The sequence below is a fragment of the Myotis nattereri genome (genome assembly GCF_964212035.1).
Source record: "Myotis nattereri genome assembly, chromosome: X".
Taxonomy (NCBI): Eukaryota; Metazoa; Chordata; class Mammalia; order Chiroptera; family Vespertilionidae; genus Myotis; species Myotis nattereri.
This window is the reverse complement of record NC_138078.1, coordinates 118,739,709-118,759,364: the sequence shown is the minus strand read 5'-3', so window position 1 is coordinate 118,759,364 and position 19,656 is coordinate 118,739,709. Positions and strand designations below refer to the sequence as shown.

Sequence of the window (19,656 nt, the reverse complement as noted above, 5' to 3'; positions counted from 1 at the left end):
CAGTTGGGCCTCAGATGTCAAACTTGGACAGATCTAGGGACAGGGTATTCTGTCTCTAGTGGGCCTTATTCACTCCTGGATCCACTGACCACTGGATTCTATCCATTCCATACAACTGAAATTTATCTCACAGGTCTTCAGTGATTTTGTTAAGTTGCTCCATTTAGGGTATACCTTTTGGTCAGTATCTTGGCTTCTCTGTACTATTTAGCACAGCTGGCCATCGTTCCTGCTTGAAACTCTTACCTGCTTGATTTCTAGGGTACAGGATGGATTTTCTCTTCTTTTACCTCTTTGTCTGCTCCTCTCATCCCCTTTATGGGCTTTTCTTTCTCTGTCCATTCCCCAAAATTTAGTGTTTTGTAGGGCTTTGTATTTGACTTTCTTTTTTTTCATTATTGTTGAAAGTATTACAGATGTCCCCCTTTTTCCCCATGACCCCCTCTATCCCACACCCCCCCAGGCCTTCACCACACTATTGTCTGCGTCCATGGGTTATGCATACATGTTCTCCCTGGGGATACATTCCTATAGTTTCAGCTATCACCTATAACTCTCAATTTTATCTCTCTATATCTCTGTCCTAAACTCTAGACTTACATATCCCATTGCCTTCTAAGTCTTCTGCATAAATATCGTACAGGCAGTTTAAACTCTTAAGAATCCCCCACATGATCTCACTCATGTGGAACCTAATAAACAAAATAAACTGATGAACAAAATAAATCCAGAGACATCGAAGTATGGAACAGATTGATTAATCTCAGAGGGAAGGCAGGGGTAGGTGGGGAGAGATTAACCAAAGAATTTGTATGCATATATGCATAACCCATGGACACAGACAATAGGGTGGTGAAAGGCCTGAGGGGGGTAGAGGAGGTCAATGGGGAAAAAAAGGGGACATCTGTAATACTTTCAACAATAAAGATAAATTTAGAAAAAGAATATCCCTTAGACAAATTTAAGAGGCCCAAATCAAAAACCAGAAATCCGCTTTTACTTCTCCCTTTTCCTTATCTCCCATTGATCTCTAATAATAATAGTGATAGTTTAGTAATGTCTGCTGTGGTTAAGTTTTACACATGTACTACCATAAATTGTCACATCAACTTAGAAATAGGTATCATTATCCCCATTTAAAAATGCTTGCCATATATATATATATGTGTGTGTGTGTGTGTGTGTGTGTGTGTGTAAATATAAATATATATATATATATATATATATATATATATATATATATATATATATATATATTTGGATGAATGGATGATGAAACAAGCTTGGAAGAGTTAAGGAACTTGACCAGCTCATGACAGCTAACCAGAGACTGAACTGATTGTAGAATTAACTTGATCTGGGTTTGAATTCTGCTTCTACCACTCATTAGTCAAGTAACTTTGGTGATATTTTAAAAATTAAAATAATCACATTTCCCTAAAATATTTACTGTAAAGATTCAATACTAGTGTGAAGTTCATGGTGCAGTGTCTGATACATTGCAGGTACTCTATAAGATCAGTGATGGCGAACCTATGACACGCGTGTCAGAGGTGACATGCGAACTCATTTTTTTGGTTGATTTTTCTTTGTTAAATGGCATTTAAATATATAAAATAAATATAAAAAATGTAAGTCTTTGTTTTACTATGGTTGAAAATATCCAAAAATTTCTATATGTGACATGGCACCAAAGTTAAATTAGGGTTTTTCAAAATGCTGACACACCGAGCTCAAAAGGTTCGCCATCACTGCTATTGGTGGTAGCACTATTATTTCCTTGTGATAGAATCTGCCTTGCAAGCATACACTCATTATTTCATCTTTTTTTCTCTGTTCATTTATATCTTCCTTAACATTGGACCATTTTCTCCTCATTCATATATTTAGCCATTTTGGAGTTGCCTGAATTTTTATTTCATTTTTAGAGACTCCAAATTGATTTCTTCTTAGGTTTAAAAATCTTATATGACAGATTTTTAAAGGCTCCTTTTTACTTATTCAATAATCTAGTCTTAATTTTTGTTGTATTTTGTGCCATCACATTATGCATGTGTAATTTAGGTTTATATATGAAATTTTTGATAAACTTTTATAAAAACTGTAACTTTTTAGGTTTTAAAACCATTTTTGTTACGTCGTATAAAAACTGATGTAGAGAAGAGCCTGCCTCCTAAAAAGGAAATAAAGATTTACTTGGGACTGAGTAAAATGCAACGAGAATGGTGAGCTATTTTATTTTTATTAGAATTTATGTATAAGGAGTTATTAAAAATTAGCTTTGAAGTGGTTCAGTTACGCCTTAAGTTCAAAAATTACATTGTATGTTTCAATGGCAAGTTAAGTAGTTCACATATTTCAGTGGAAAATTGGTGAGTATTTCATTTAGCCATTGGGAAAGAGCGTTGGCTTTGGAGTCTATAAACTTGTGTTTGAATCCCGAGCTTTTCCTCTTAAGAGCTATTTAGCTTGGGCAAGTTATGTCACCTCAGTTTCCCTTCTCTAAAATGGGGATAATAATACTTAGCTTATCAAGATGATATCAGGGTTAAAGAGGATAATGTCATGGACACATTTGCTATTTTTTCCATCAGCGGAAATAGAAATAACTATAATAATAATCAGTAATAATGAGATGGGTGGTTATGTATATTATAAAAGTAGAAGCTCAAATGGTTTTATAAATACAAACAAAGCAGGAAATTGACAAAAGAGGAGTCACAAGGAATCATAAATTAGACATGTTAATAGTGTAATAATGCTGCTAAGAGAAACAGTATGATGCTTATATAAATAAAATTAGATCATTTATGACATATAATGACTTCTCTGTTATTGAAACCAGTTTAAGGTAGTTGTGAAGAATATGTTTTTCTGGACTCAGACATAAGATCAAACTCTGGCTTTATTCCTTCCTGTAGCTCTGAGTAAGTTGTTTCACTGCTCTCAGCTGCTTGAATTTCTGTCTGTAAAATGTGGGTGATACTAGTACAAATTTCAGGGTTTTTATGAAGATTTAACAAGATGATTCATATAAAGCCTGTGACTTGCTATTTGGCACTTTTATTCAGTGCATGTTGGCTCTTATTATAATTAAATATTCTTACCATTCAGGTGAATACATTGGTCTATTTTTGCCTGCATGAAGGTCTAGAAAAGAAAATGAAAAATGTTTATAGGATCAGAAAAAAAATGACCTGGGAAGAGAGATATAGAAATAGTGATTGTGTATTGAAAAATTATCAGATATAGTTATTTGAATAGTTATCAGCTGATTGTAATTTCTAGTAATGGAAAAAGCAGAGGAATAGGTTAATAGGCAACAGACAAGTTAAAATGTTTCAGCCTTTATTACTTTCTTGGTTTTGCTGATCAGATTTACTATCGAATTTTTATCTTTTTTAAATGTATTTTTTTATTGATTTTAGGGAGGAAGGGAGAGGGAGAGAGAAATAGAAACATCAATGATGAGAGAGAGTCATTGATTGGCTGCCTCTTGTATTCCTCCTGCTGGGGACTGAGTTTGAAACCCAGTCATGTGCTGGGAATTGAACTGTGACCTCCTGGTTCATGGATCGATGCTCAACCACTGAGGCACTGCAACCAGACTCAAATCTTATTTATCTAATCTAATAAAAGAGAAACATGAAAATTGACTGCATCTCCGCCATGCCCAAGCCATGCCCACCAGCCAATCAGAGTGACTATATGCAAATTAACCCAACCAAGATGGTGGCCGGCAGCCACAGAGCTGGAGCAAGCAGGAGGCTTGGTTGCCCAGGCAATGGAGGAAGCCAAGCTTCCCGCCTGCAGGCTGTGGCCTCCTCTGCTCAGGCAACAAAATTTCAATTATAGAAGATAAATAAATCCCAGATACCTGCTTCCAGCCAGCCTCCACTGGGAGCTTGGGTGGCTGGGGGCCGTGACCAACCTGCAAATAGCCATCAGCCCCTCACCCAGGATGGCCACACCCTCATGGGGTGAGGTTCCCCGCTAGGGGGCTTGGCCAGCCTGCCAACAGCCATCAGCCCCTCACCCAGACTGGCCAGGCACTCCAGCGGGACCCCCACCCTGATCCAGGACACCCTTCAGGGCAAACCAGCCGGTCCCCACCCATTCACCAGGCCTCTATCCTATATAATAAAAGGGTAATATGCAAATTGACCCTAACAGCAGAATGACTGGGATTGACTGGTCACTATGACACACACTGACCACCAGGGGGCAGATGCTCAATGCAGGAGCTGCCCCCTGGTGGTCAGTGCGCTCCCACAGGGGGAGCTCTGCTCAGCCACAAGCCAGGCTGATGGCTGCCAGTACAGCGGTGGTGGTGGGAGCCTCTCCTGCCTCCTCAGCAGCGCTAAGGATGTCTGACTGCAGCTTAGGCCTGCTCCCCACTGGCTAGTGGACAGCCCCTGAGGGCTCCTGGGCTGCCAGAGGGATGTCTGACTGCCAGCTTAGGCCCAATCCCTCAGGGAGCGGGCCTAAGCCAGGAGGTGGTCATCGCCTGAGGGGTCCCAGACTGCAAGAGGGCACAGGCCGGGCCGAGGGCCCCCCCCCCGCCGAGTGCACAAGTTTTTGTGCACTGGGCCTCTAGTCTTTAAATAGGAGTCTAAATTGTTCTTGCAAGTGATGTTTTTGATGGCATCAAACCTTTCTAATAATCAGTGATTAATTATATTTTAAAATTTTAGGTATACAAAAATCCTAATGAAAGATATTGATGTTTTGAACTCTGCTGGCAAGATGGACAAGATGCGACTCTTAAACATTCTGATGCAGCTACGAAAGTGTTGCAATCATCCTTACCTGTTTGATGGTGCTGAACCTGGTCCACCTTATACTACTGATGAGCACATTGTCAACAACAGTGGTAAAATGGTAGTTCTTGATAAACTGTTGACCAAACTCAAAGAACAGGGTGAGTTACAAGTCTTTCTATTAACATGAAATAATATTAATGACTTGTATATGAATAACATTTTGCAGAATCACTCATTATTCATTCATTCATTCATTCATTCATTTGGTCAGGAAACATTGTTGAGTACTTACTATTTGCCAGGAATTGTCCTATAGGCTGGGTATAAAAAGATGCATAGACACACAAAATACTCTTTGCCTTGGAGAAGCTCACAGTGTGGTGAGGAGTAATAGTTGGAGTTCATTGTGATAAGTGCTGTGATTTGTTGAGAAACTGGGAGTTGGGGAAGTGGTCACAGAGATGACATTTGAGGTGCATCCTGGAAAATGTATAGAAGTAACCCACTGGAAAAGGAGGGGAAGGGTTTTCCAGAGTAATGAAGACAGGTGTGAAAGAAGGGAATGTGGAGCTTATGGTATTATGAGAGTGGCAGTAATGAATCTGGGAATATTGATGGGGCCATGTTACAGAAGGCCTTTTAAAACATACTTTAAGGAATTTGTGCTTATTTGAAGGCAGGGTGGGTTGCAGGGCAGTTCAGAGAAGACTTGGCTGTGGTAAGTAATACAATCAGACTTGTATTTTTGGAAGAGAACCTTGGAAGCAGTATGGGGGAATCTACTAAGAAGAACAGACTAGAGGGAAGAGGTTAGAAGATTCTTGCAGTATTCCAGTGAAAGATTGGGACCCATTGCTCAGCCTCAGGACAGAGTAAAGTCAGATTTTACTAGTAGATCACCTCAACAAATGTATAGCATGCCTTGAAGGTGTGTATGTGTGTGTGTGTGTTTAGTAGAATGTTCATGTGCTACATATTTATATTTCATATGATGCTTACTGTTATTTTTGTAACTTTCAGGTTAGTTTTACACAAGCTGAATAACTTGTTTTTTTTTTTTTTGTAAAATGTTTTAGGTTCAAGGGTTCTCATTTTTAGCCAGATGATTCGCTTGCTGGACATTTTGGAGGATTATTGTATGTGGCGTGGTTATGAGTATTGTCGATTGGATGGACAAACCCCACATGAAGAAAGAGAGGTAAGGATGAGAAAATAAAATAAAGACTTCAAAATTTAGAGTTAAATTAAGCGATGTTGTCATCATTAAGGAGTTTTGAACTTTGACCTTTTTTGTAGCTAGATGCATTGAATTTCTCACTGCCACTCCTCTCTCTCTGAGATTTCCAGTTTGGCTTCCATTATACTGATTCTTTACCAATCATTCTTTTCAAGGTCTTCAAAGACATTTTCACTTATCTAAAGGATATTACACTATTGCATCTTTACCTCCTCTAACCACTGCTATCTCTGACCTTTTGATTACTAACTGTTTCTCAGCTAATTCTTTGACCTCTGATTTTATGTCATTTTCTTTTACTGATTTGCCTCCTACAGTAGACCCTCACCATTCGTGGAGTTTAACATTGAGATTTTTTCCACTTTATGACCAACCCTAAAGACTCAAGAAACATAGTAATTTGTAAAGGGAATAATCTCAATCTTACAGAGATTTTGTAAAAGTGAAATGGGATAACATAGGTATAGGTGCTGATCATACATTTGGATCTTGGAATACTAAAAGTTTGGTGTGCAGAAAATGGTCATTTAGTTAGTGAGGAAGCCTACTTTAGCACCTAGTATTTTTCTCATATTTGGAAATTCTTCTAGGTCTTAGATTATTCCTCACGAATGTCATGGGTCTAATGTATTTTAAACCTTTTAAAGCACTTTTTGGGAGGGCTTTGCTAATTTATCTTCTCTTTTCTGTGATCCTTCAGGACTCTGTCTTTGGCCTCTGTTTTAAGTCTGTACTCATGCTCTGGGCAAAGATCGTGATTTCATGGTATAGTGGAAAATGCATTGAACTTGGTTTCAGAAGACCTGAATTTTAGCACCAACTCCACCACTTTGTAGTGTGTGCAAGCCATTTAATTCTCTGAGCCTCAGTATCTTTAACTGTATTATAAGGGTAATATTAATACCTAGGCTTCTTTTATCTGACAACGTTGTGAGGACCATTGGATATAATAGGTATGAATGCAGTTTTTAAATTGTGTGGTGCAGTTTATAGCGCATGTCATGAAATTGCACACAATCCTTTTTACCTCTCAACTTTGGGGCCCCTTCTCAGGTCACAAAGACTCAGCATATGGCCTTCTCCCTCCATAGCTGTGGCGGGCCCTCTGTCCCTTGTATGTTGCATTGAAGCCTGGCTGGAGCATAGGCTAGATATACAGGTCCTTTTCATATTAAGGGTTTACCTGCTGCCCACTTTGGGGAAACACTTGCAGTAACATTTACAATAGTGGGACATTTGAAAGCTTGCACTGTCCACTGCTCTATAATATTTTACTCTTTCTAAAATGGTAACTTGAAGGTTTATTGGGCTTTTGCTGATTTAATCTTGAGAATGGGTTTCTCCAAATTCACCCTAACCGTAGACCATATAGTACCATTCATGATGACCCTTCTTTCTGGAATAAAGATGATACTAAGGCCGAAGGGTAGATGCTTTCTGACTTAAACTAGCCAATATGCATTTCTAGCTGATCTCCCTCCTCATAAACATAGTAGATGTTACCAAATTATGCCCAAAATTCTTCGGTTTTCTTAACATTTCAAATACTGTTGTCCCTCCAGAGGCTTTAAATTGCATGTATTGACTTTAGATACAGCAAAGTTAGAGCTGATCATTTTTTATTTTTTGGAAATGCCCTGCTTTTCCATTATGTTGTCCACACAATCATTTCAATCATTTTTTATTATTTTCCCAATAAGAAGGGGAAGACCATATTTGATTCCTTATTTAATCATTTCTCAGCTGATAATAAAGAATTCTTTCTCAACAGCTTACAGATTGGCCCTTTCTCCATTGATACAGTTAAATTCAGCTAAGTCTTTGGTCATCCTCAGACTCAGTTCCTGTAACTTACACTTAATTGGCATCGTCACTTTTATAGGGAAAGGGACTAACATTTGTCAAGCAACTACTACTATAAGCTAGGCAACTTATAGTTCCAATTGAATTCTTCCAGCAGCCCAATAAAGTATTGGTAAAATTTTCTGTACTTGAAACTGTGTCTCAGAGAGGTTAAATGCTTGCTCAGATCCACATATGTAATAAATGGTAGAGTTATGATTCACGCCCAGGTTTTTGCTATTTCCTCTACACCAGATTGCCTCTCACTACACCATGCTGCTTTCTATACTGCCCTCTCTACATGCTATACTGACTGTGGCAGTGGGAGTCACCTTTTCTGCCTGCAACTTTTGACCATGCCATTCCATTCATGAAAAGTGTAACTGCCTATATTTTGTGATTATAACAGTAATATTTGATTGCTGAAGGAAATTTGGAAAAGAAAAGTATTTCTGGCCAATCTTTTAATGTATAGTCATGTATATATTAAGTATATAAATATAAGTGTATATATAACATATACATTAAAAGATTATAATTGATATACTATGTACATTATATATAACGTTCAGTATCCTGATACTTTTTACTCAACATCAAATTGTACTTTCCTGTATCAGTAAAAAAGTCATTGTAAAAATAATTTTAGTGTAATATTTTATCTTATGGATGTACTATGAATAATTTATCCCCCTATTGTTGATCATTTAGGTCGTTTCAAATTTTTCACTATTTATAAATAATGGTAAAGTGAAAGTCCTTATACATAAATCTTTGTGCACGTCTCTGATTATTTCCTTAGGATAATTTCCTAGAAGTGGAATTACTGGGTCAAAGGGTATGAATATTTTTAAGACTCTTGATGCATATTGCCAAATTGCTTTCCAGAAAGGTTGTACCAATTTACACTCCCAGCAGCAATGTATGAGAGTGCCTGTCTCACCGCCCCCTTCGTCAACATTGAGTATTATCATTTTTTTTTAATCTTCAAACAATGGTATTATATTTTAATTTGTATTTATTTGATTACTGGTGGAGTGAACATTACTCTTGTGTTTATTAGCCATTTGTGATTGTTCTTCTGTGTATTGTCTGTTTTTTGTTTTTTTTGGCTCATTTTTTTCTTTTGGGGTCTTAGTGGTTTTTTTTCAAATTAATTTGTATGAGATCTTTATATAGTAAGGATATTAACATTCCATTAATTTTTAAGACTCTTTACTATATATCCCTTGAATACCTTCCTGATTTTCCTCATTACATCTCTGTTTGCCCCTTTTCACCATATCGAAATAAATCTACTTACCTTCCCCTATATCTGTTGCTCTCATTCCCATTTCTAAAACTTTTTCTTTCTTGGCTGATCTCCTAAACTATACCTTCCTTATTAATTCATCATAGAGTAATGGGAATGAAGTTGACATATCTGACATTTTGTCCCCTAGATATATGTCAGCTCCCACTTAGTTAAAACATTTTCACTATTATTGTTTTAATAATTCAAATGATTTATCACTTGCTTAGTTAAATTTATTTATATGGGTGTTCTAAGTTTGACTCTATTGATGTACTCTTATAAAGATTAGGCACTTTATGCAATATATTTCCTACAGCAACTCACACAGTACAGTATATAGACAGCTAAATGTTTAAATATTTTAGAAGGTGGGAGAATATTACGAAGTGGGGTTTTGAGTCTGCATTTTAAAATTATATTTTAAGGTAATATAATCTGATTTTCTCTCTTTTTCTTCCATCTCGTGTGTAAATTTTTAAAAAAGGAAGCAATAGAGGCATTTAATGCTCCTAATAGCAGCAAATTCATCTTTATGCTGAGTACCAGGGCTGGAGGTCTCGGAATTAACTTGGCCAGTGCTGATGTGGTTATACTATATGATTCAGACTGGAATCCACAGGTTGATCTGCAAGCTATGGTTAGTAATCTTTAATGATGTCAGAAATTTTTCTTCGCTCAGAATACTATTGTCATTTATATAGCACAAAGACAATTTATGATAAAGGGATAACAACAATTTTGGCGAGTTTTTATAGATGCTAAAATAGATTCTCATGGAAAATAAACAATATTTCAATTGTGCTACCTGCAAAAACAAACAAAAGGAAACGAAAACAAACATACCCAAATCCAACTATAGCATTTGTGTGTTGATTTTAGCTTTTTATCGTGAAAAAGAAATGTCTTGAAGAGGACGTATGCATGTTTTAATGAAGAGGGTTAAACGTCTCTTAATATTATTCTGCTTACCAATTAAATATATTAAAATCCTTACTACTAAAATTGGGAGAGGTGCGATTTTAACTTTTGTAATAAAACATTTTGGGTAAGAAGGTAACAAAGGAAAATATTTCAGGAAAACATTTGCCAGTATCAGGAACTATTCTGCCTTAATTTTTTTTTTTCAGGGAGCCATTTCTCTTACCTTTCATCATGGTTTCATTTATTGAACTAGAACTACAACTTCTGTCAATCTTAAGATATAGAAATATAATTTCAGAAGTAAAAAGATTCAAAAGAACTATTCATTCAAAATCCCAAGAAGTTATGGAATAACTGACTGTCTTTGGAAGTCATATGCCAGTGAGGCATAACTTAGAAGTCTTTCATTTTCTTTTATGATAGAGAATTGAAAATATTGACCATTGGGGCATTTAAAAATCAATATGCTTTGGCATAATTGTTCTTTTAGCATGGTACCGAACTACCTGCTTGATATAACTAGGAGAAAGCCAAGTAAGTTACAGTGTTACTGAACTGGAAAACTTACTGATGATAACCTTTATTTCCATAAAATTTTTTGAGTATTGCTGTTTCACAATTTACTGATTTGAGTTTGAAATTTAAAATATGTGTAGGGATGCTGCATTCTCTTTCAGTGTTGAAGGTGTAACTGGACTCTGGTATTTTTATATTTAGTACAAAAGCTGTTTTGAACTTTGTTTCTTTGATGATATTTTCTCAACTACCATCCTCCCTTCACCTATTTGCTCTAGCAGCTTCTGTTTTTTAAAAACCACTACCCCTAGATCCGTGGTCAGCAAACTGCAACTCGCGAGCCACATGCGGCTCTTTGTCCCCTTGAGTGTGGCTCTTCCTAAGCCTTAGGAGTACCCTAATTAAGTTAATAACAATGTACCTACCTATATAGTTTAAGTTTAAAAAAATTTGGCTCTCAAAAGAAATTTCAATCGTTTTACTGTTGATATTTGGCTCTGTTGATTAATGAGTTTGCCGACCACTGCCATAGATGTTTTAATATTATCAGAACTTGCCACCTGTCAGCTTTACCAACTATAAACCATAGGACCAATTCTAGACCAATATACAGTGAGGATATTAGTATCCAATTAATTTTTATGACTCTACTACGGATTCCTGAATTGCCTCAGCAAGCAGAAGGAAGTGTTCGATGATGAGATAAAGCTGACTTTTGCTACCATAGCAACACTTGTTAACTACTTTGTCCCTTACTAAAAGTCCTTGCTCGTGTGGAAGGTGTTTGGACTTAGTGGGTTAAAAATTATTTAGTAACTTAGTAAAGCAGCTTTTAGCTCTCTCTAGTTTTTTTTTTTTTTTAAATTTTATATAGTTGGCATGTAGTATTATATTAGTCTCAGGTATACAACCTAGTTGAACATTTGTAAACCCTGTGAAGTGACCACCATGGTAAGTTCACAAAGCTGTAATGATGACTATATTACCTATGCTATATATTATATCCTCGTGATTCATTTTATAACCGAATGTTTGTGCCACGGAATCGTCTTCATCTTCTTGATCATCCCCCCTCTGTCACCATTAGTTTGTTCTCTGTATCTATGAGTCTATTTCTGCTTTGTTTTTTAGATTTCACATATAAGTGAAATATATGACTGTATTTCTCTAACTCATTTAACTTAGGAAAATGCCCTCTAGATCCATCTGTGTTGTTGCAAGTGGCAAGACTTCATTTTTTATGGCCGAGTATTTCATATATATAGATATAGGTATAGATATAGATATAGATATAGATATATAGATATATAGATATATATATAGATATAGATATACTAGAGGCCTGGTGCATGAAATTCGTGCATGGGGAGGGTCCCTCAGCCCGACCTGCACCTTCTCGCAATCCGGGACCTCTGGTTCCTAACTGCTCACCTGCCTGCCTGATCCCCCTAACTGCCCTCCCCTGCCAGCCTGATCCTCATAACTGCCCTCCCCTGCTGGCCTAGTCACCCCTAACTGCCCTCCCCTGCCGGCCTGGTTGCCCCTATAAACTTTTTAAAAAATCTTACCCCCTTCACACATAGTTGTATTTGACTTCCTTATTGGCTTCTCCCTGTCACACAATTTTTCTCTCTTTCATTTAACACTTTTTTCTACTGACTCATCATTTGTAAACTTTTCTTTCCTCCTTATTTCCTAGTTTTGTTTCATCATCCTCCTTCCCATCTCTCTCCTACCCTCCCTCCCTCCCCACATTCCTTCTTTCCTTTATCTTTACCCCTCCCTACCCTTTTCCTTCCTTCCCACCTTAATTTTTTTCTTCACTTCCTCCCTTGGACCTCCCCCATTTCTTCCTTCTTCCCACTTCCCATTCTCCTTTTAAGTCCTACTGGCTCCCCTTTAAAACTTTTCTTCCCTCCCTCTTTCACTCTCATCCACATTCTTCTCTACTTACTTCCACTGTTTTAATATGTATCTACCTGCCTAATTATTCACTATCAGTTATCTTTTTGCTTTTCTGACTCTTACTTTTAAAATCTGTTCCCAGTACACAGCTATACTTGATTTTCATTATAGCTCCTACAGTTCACTCACACATCCTCTTACCTTCTTTAACTCTGCTCTCTACTGACTCCTTTATAAAGTTCTTCCCTCCCTCCTTCCCTTCTTAAAGCTTCCGTTGTGGGGCGGGCGTTAACCCTCAGCCCAGGGCTCAGCCCAGCCAGGTGTTCACCATCCCTCCTTCCCCGGCTTCCCTGCCGCTGTGTTGCTCCCATTCCCTGCCCAGGACGCCCGGCCCAGCGAGGTTGGCTGAGGCCCGTACGGCCTGGGCGCTGCTGCCACAAAAGCAGGAGCACCTCTGCCGAGAAGGCCTCGGACAATCCTCCACTTCATCCAGGACCTGTGAGCACCTCCCCACCAATGGCCACCACTGCCCTCCTCCCGTGTCTGGGCGGGGCTCCCTGCTCCTCACTGCCTGCGACCCCCCCCTCGCTGGGCGCACCTGCTCCGCCCTCCTGCGGTCGCCACCCCCTTCTGTGTGCAGTTTCCTTCCCTTTTCCATTCCTGCGCCTATTGTATCCTATCCTACCCCAGGCCTTGCAGCTGCTACAGCAGAGGGCAGGTTCGCAGCCTGCTGATCCAGTCTTCACGTCACGCTGTAATGGACAAATTTGCATATTCCTCTATTATTAGATTAGATAGATAGATAGATAGATAGATACTAGAGGCCCAGTGCACAAAGTTCATCCACTGGCGGTCTATCCCTCAGCCCAGCCTGCACCCTCTCACAATCCGGGACTGCTGGATCCTAACCGCTCACCTGCCTGATTGCCCCTAACTGCTCCCCTGCCAGCCTGATCGCCCCCAACTGCCCTCTCCTGCCAGCCCAATTGTCCCCAACTGCCCTCCCCTGCTGACCTGATCGCCCCCAACTGCCCTCCCCTGCTGGCCTGATCACCCCCAACTGCCCACGCCTGCCGGCCTGGTCTCCCCCCAACTGCCCTCCCCTACAGACCTGATATCATCCCCAACTGCCCTCCTCTGACGGTCATCTTGTGACAACATGGGGGCAACCATCTTGTGACCACATGGGGGTGGCCATTTTGTGATGACGTGAGGGCACAAGGGCCACCTAGCCTTTTTTTAGTATGGATATGCCACATCTTTATCCACTCATCTAATCTACTGATGGACACCTAGGTTGCTTCCATATCTTGGCTATTGTAAATAATGCTGCAATGAACATAGGGGTCCATATTTCTTTTGGAATTAGTATTTTTGTTTTCTTTGATAAATATCCAGAAGTGGAATTGGTAGTTTATATGGTAGGGCTTTACCTTTTATAGTCATCATGCTTTTAAAAAAAATTGTAGGTATAGAGAGGTTAGGAACTAATTTTAGTTTCAGAATTTTATAGCAGATGGTGGCTATACTACCTTTTATCTAGAATACAAAATCTTATAATAGATTTTTTTTCTATCAGGATCGAGCACATCGTATTGGTCAGAAGAAGCCAGTACGTGTGTTCCGTCTCATCACTGACAACACTGTTGAAGAAAGGATTGTAGAAAGAGCTGAGATAAAACTGAGACTTGACTCAATTGTTATACAACAAGGTATGTATATGTATGAACTTAATTAGGTGTTTTTTTTTTTTTGCAAAAATATATGCAAAAAAACTTTCTTTAAAGGAGATTACTTTTAGTGAAAGTTGACCAAAATTTGCAAGCTTCGTGGGCGAAAAATGTCAATTTTTAAAACAAAATGCTAATTTAAATCTTAAACTAAAGCCTTGCATTCACTATAAGCTAGTTAAGCATTAATAGCTTATAGCTGAATGTCAATGTCTTTTGACAGGCAAAATGTTGAGTTAAAATTTTTTTAAACATGTACTTGAGGGTATCTTTCCATACAGAAAATTTTGATCTAAAAAGTGAAGTTTGTACTTGAAAAAATGTTTCTGTCCTGAGTTTTAGCTGAATTTTACAGAAGGAAATTCATGTTGAAATAGAAGGTATGATAGAAGAAAAACTTGTAGAGCTGTTAATTAAAAATAACTTTAAAGCTCACTAATTTTTGTTCTTATAAAGCTTTACTTATGGATAAATGTAGTGGTGTCTTATTAGAACTGTTATGCCATGCTTTCTCTGGAATATAGTCGAATATATACAACTTCTATTTTCACTATTAGGAAGACTCATTGACCAACAGTCTAACAAGCTGGCCAAAGAGGAAATGTTGCAAATGATACGTCATGGAGCCACTCATGTTTTTGCTTCTAAGGAAAGTGAGCTGACAGATGAAGACATTACAACTCTTCTGGAAAGGGGGGAAAAGAAGGTTAGTTAAAATGGCATTTTGTTTTCATGATGGATTGTTTTGAAATCAACATACATCAACATGCTATTTGTACTTGCGTTGTTTCAAATACATGTTTTAAACCTCATTCTTCAAAAGACTCATGTCCTCTCTAAGAAATTGTAGATTTATATCCTGGGGTAGTTTAGGTTTCTTTAGTTTAAGAAAGACTATGAACCAGAGTTTAACATTGAGTGACCTTATACTACATGCTTGTTGAAAATAATGTTGGTATAAAAACAAAATAAATTTTGTGTTTAAGCACATATATCAGAACTATATTTTTTGCACTGGATTAAGAAATGTCTGCTGATAAATTTTGTTAACTAAAAATCTTTTGTGCACATTTCATGAAATATTAAAGCATTATTTGTTAAGGTATATATAATAAGCTGTTGCAGAATATTCTGGTTTTCTGTTGAATTTGCTTTTTGCCACAAATTATTTTGGATAATTTTAAGCATAAACAAAAATAGACATATCCATCCATGCTGTCTCAAAAGGTAAGATTGTCTTTATTTTTTATGACTGAGTAGTATTCCATTGTATAAATGTTCCATAGCTTTATGCTAAGTGAAAGAAGCCAGTACTATGATTTCACTTATATGTAGAATCTAACGAACAAAATAAACTAAAAAACAAAATAGAAACAGACTAAATACAGAGAACAGACTGATAGCTGTCAGAGGGGAGGAAGGTTGGGGGACTGGGTGAAAAAGCCGAAGGGATTAAGCAAAGAAAAAACCCCCTCATAGACACAGACAACAGTATGGTGATTACCAGAGGGAATGGGGGTGGGAGGAGGTAGAAGAGGGTATAGGGAGAATAATGGTGATGGAGGAAGACTTGACTTGTGGTGGTGAACACACAATATGATATACAGATGAGGTATTATAGAATTGTATACCTGATATATATATAATTTATTAACCAATGTTACCACCATAAATTAAATATATAAAAATAAAGTTAAAAAATAAAATGTAAGAACTTTTTCTAAAAACATAATAATTATAGCATTGCACTACCTGAAAACCCTGATAAATCACTAATAATATCAAATATCCAGTTAGTATTAAAATTTCTAATTGTTTCACAAGTAGCTATACTTTTTAAATTTTTTTTTAATTTGAGTACACATAATGTTCATACATTGCCATTGGTTGATATGTCATCTATATTTTTAAAAATCTGTAATTCTCCCTTCTTTTATGTATTATTTTCTTTGTAATTTATTTGGTATAGAAACTGGGTTATTTCCCTTTTGAGTTGCTTACAGTTTGGATTTTGCTGATTTCATCCCCATGGGGTATTTTTCTATGTTCACTATTTGCTATATTTTCTGTAAGTTGGTAGAATTTACTTTTCAGACCATATTTTTTTGTTTATTCACATTATATCTCCAGGACTTATTTTATAATTGACCCCACCCCTTGTCTTTGGCAACCACCAATCAGTTCTCTGTATCTATGAGGTGTTTTTTTTTAGATTCCACATATCACATGGTTTTTGTTGTTCTCTCACTTAATGCCCTCAAGGTGCATCCAAGTGTTGCCAATGGCAGGATTTCCTTTTTTTTATGTCTGAATACTATTCCATTGTATACATATATACCATATATTTTATATCCATTCACATATCAATGGACATTTAGGTCATTTCCATGTCTTGAGTACTGTAAATAATGCTGCATTGAACATGAGGGATGCAGCTATCTTTTCAAGTTATTGTCTTTGCTTCAGATAAATACCCAGAAATGGAATTGCTGGATAATATGATAGTGTTATTTTTAATTTTTTTGAGGAACCTCCATACTGTTTTCCATAGTGACTATACCAATTGACATTTCCACTAACAATTCACAAGGGTTCCCTTTTATCCACATCCTATCCATTACTTGTTGCTTGATAATTTATTGATGATAGCCGATCTGACAGCTGTGAGGTGATATTTCATTGTAGTTTTAATTTGCATTTCCCTGATGATTAGTGATATTGAGCATCTTTCCATGTATCAGATATTATCTTGAATTTTGAGCAATCTTGTGTTAGTATGCCAATTGTTTAATCCATGTTTTCCTGTATTTTTGTACTAGCTATTTGTCCCATTAAAATTTTGCAATAGAAAATATAATTTGGTTATATCTTCAATGATAAAAGATTTTAAAGAAAGCGTAATTGAAGAATACTTTGGATGAACCACTTAAGTATTTAAAATACTTGGGGCAAGTTAAATTTATATTTAAGTTTGATGTCAGCATTGTATCCTTACCTTATAAGTTAACAGATTGGGTATTTCGTGTCAAAACTTGACTTTTTAAAAACATAGAGTATACTAATTCAGTGATGATTTTCTAATTTCAATGCTTTCAAATGTAGACTGCAGAGATGAATGAACGCTTGCAGAAAATGGGAGAGTCTTCTCTGAGAAATTTTAGAATGGACACTGAACAAAGTTTGTACAAGTTTGAAGGAGAAGATTATAGAGAAAAACAGAAGGTAACTTTTTATCCGCAACCCTTAGACTCTCAAATGATCATTTCTCCCCATAACAATTATAAACATCACTGGCACTTATCTAATACAGTTCTCAGTTATACAGTGAAATTTGATGTAAGTCAGAAGATCTCATGAAAGGGTTACCTTTAATATATTTTACTGGTTTGTTATTACCAGTATTGTCATCATCATTTTTGCTGCTGTTGCTGCTATGACTACTACTTTTGTTTTTGAGAATCACTGTAGGAGTGTCATTGAGTTCCTGGATTCTGAAGCTGAAATCCCAACTCTATCACTAAGTGACTTTGGGTACCCATTTTTCTCACCTGTCAAATGGAAGTTATAGTAATATCCTAGAATGATTCTGAGGTTAAATGAGGTAATATTCATAAAGTAATTAGAACAATGTACTTAGCACTTAGTACTAAATATATTAGTGATAATATTATTAACACATAGTTACTTAAATGATAGAAGGACTTTTGTTAAAGGTGAATGAAATAATGCCTTACGTTAATAGCAAGAATCTTTTAAAGAAATGGGAGTTTTATTTATTTTGTTTGTTTTAATTGAATTGTGACTGTAGATTTTAAAACTTTTTATTTTAAAATGACTTTAGACTTTATTGCAAAAAATAGTGCACAGTCCACATATATCCTTCATTTAGCTTTCCTTAATTTTAACAACTTACATTATTAAAATACAACTAGGGGCCTGGTGCACGAATTTCATGCACTGGGGGGTGGTCCCTCAGTCCAGCCTGCCCCCTCTCACATACTGGGAGGCCTCAGGGGATGTCCTACTGACAGCTTAGGCCCGCTCCCTGCTCCCTTTGGGGAGTGGGCCTACGCCACAGTCTGGCCTCCCTTTGTGGGAGGCAACCGGGCTGATCAGGGGAAGGAACCAGCCCCATCACCCCGCTGCTGCAGCCTCTGCTAGTCACCGCAGCCACCAAGGTGTTTTCATCAACACAGACTCCAGTCCCTTTACCATGAAAAAATGACAACTTTCTTTAGGCATTTTCAAGATGTATCTTTCGTAGGATATGACATTTCTTTATTATTTTTTTTATCCTCACCTGAGGATATGTTTCCGTTGATTTTTAGAGAATGTGGAAGAGAAAGGGAAAGACAGAGAGAAACATCAAAGTGAGAGGAACACTTTGATTGGTTGCCTCCTGCATGAGCGCTGACCTGGGCCCCAGCCAGGGAAGAGCCTGCAACCTAGGTACATGCCCTTGGTCACAATTGAACCCAGACCCTGTGGTAGGCAGGCTGAGGCTTTATCTACTGAGCCAAACCGGCTAGGGCAGGATATGACATTTCTTAGCCCATCCAGCAGCAGACCTTTGTTTTTTTCTCCAGGAGTGAGGTGGAAAAACCCTACATCACCTTCTTGGATTCTTATTACTCAAATTACTAAGAATATTACCAGGGAGCTTAGCCAATGAGTGGTCAGAAAAGGTGTTTCCTCTGTAGTTTACACCAATCCCCGGCTTGGCCCCAGCCCAGGCCTAAGGCCTTAGGCTGGGCATTAGGCCTGGGCAGGGGACCCCCAGCCCCGTGTGATTGCTGGCTCTGCCCTTGCCCAGGACTCAGGCCTCTGGCTGGGGCCTTAGGCCTGGGCAGGGGACCCCCAGTCCGCTCCGATCCCCTGCCCAGGCCTAAGACCTCTGGCCGGGGTGTTAGGCCTGGGCAGGGGACCTGCAGCCCGCTCCAATCTCAGGCTCTGCCCCTGCCCAGGCCTCTGGCTGGGGCGTTAGGCCTGGGCAGGGGACCCCCAGCCCCATGCGATCGCCAACTCTGCCCCTGCCCAGGCCTCAGGCTTCTGGCCAGGGCGATCACTGGCTCCGCCTTCCCGGGTGGCATCTGGTGCTGCCCGCCCCGCCTCCCCGGTCCCCGATCTGCAGTCCGGATTCTGCGGGTGGCGTCTGGCGCTGCCTGCCCCACGTGCAGTATGCAAATTTAACGGCCATCTTTGTTGGGTTAATTTGCATACTCTTATGATTGGCTGGTGGGTATAGCAAAGGTATGATCAATTAGCATCTTTGTCTTTTATTAGTGTAGATGATCAAATCTAGGAAATCAACAGGGGATATGGTCCAGGATCCCACATTGCAATTTTGAAAAACAGCTTCATTTTGTAACTACCAATCTGTACTTATAAATCCCTTCACCTTTTTCTTTTTTAAAAAATATATTTATTGATTTCAGAGAGGAAGGGAGA

The 19,656-nt window shown here is 38.1% G+C and overlaps 1 protein-coding gene across 2 annotated transcripts in view; it reads left to right on the top strand.

Moving 5' to 3' along the window:
* SMARCA1 (SNF2 related chromatin remodeling ATPase 1) overlaps window positions 1–19,656 on the top strand; it is an 89,209-nt gene that overhangs the window by 24,089 nt on the left and 45,464 nt on the right. The window contains exons 10-17 of one of the 2 annotated variants that reach the window (XM_081081297.1): window positions 2,116–2,225; window positions 4,695–4,921; window positions 5,840–5,961; window positions 8,645–8,680; window positions 9,621–9,773; window positions 14,058–14,190; window positions 14,766–14,914; window positions 17,311–17,430. In XM_081081297.1, the coding sequence (XP_080937423.1) occupies window positions 2,116–2,225; window positions 4,695–4,921; window positions 5,840–5,961; window positions 8,645–8,680; window positions 9,621–9,773; window positions 14,058–14,190; window positions 14,766–14,914; window positions 17,311–17,430 (1,050 nt within the window). The remainder of the gene's footprint in view (window positions 1–2,115; window positions 2,226–4,694; window positions 4,922–5,839; window positions 5,962–8,644; window positions 8,681–9,620; window positions 9,774–14,057; window positions 14,191–14,765; window positions 14,915–17,310; window positions 17,431–19,656) is intronic. The other variant, XM_081081298.1, reaches the window with a different exon arrangement.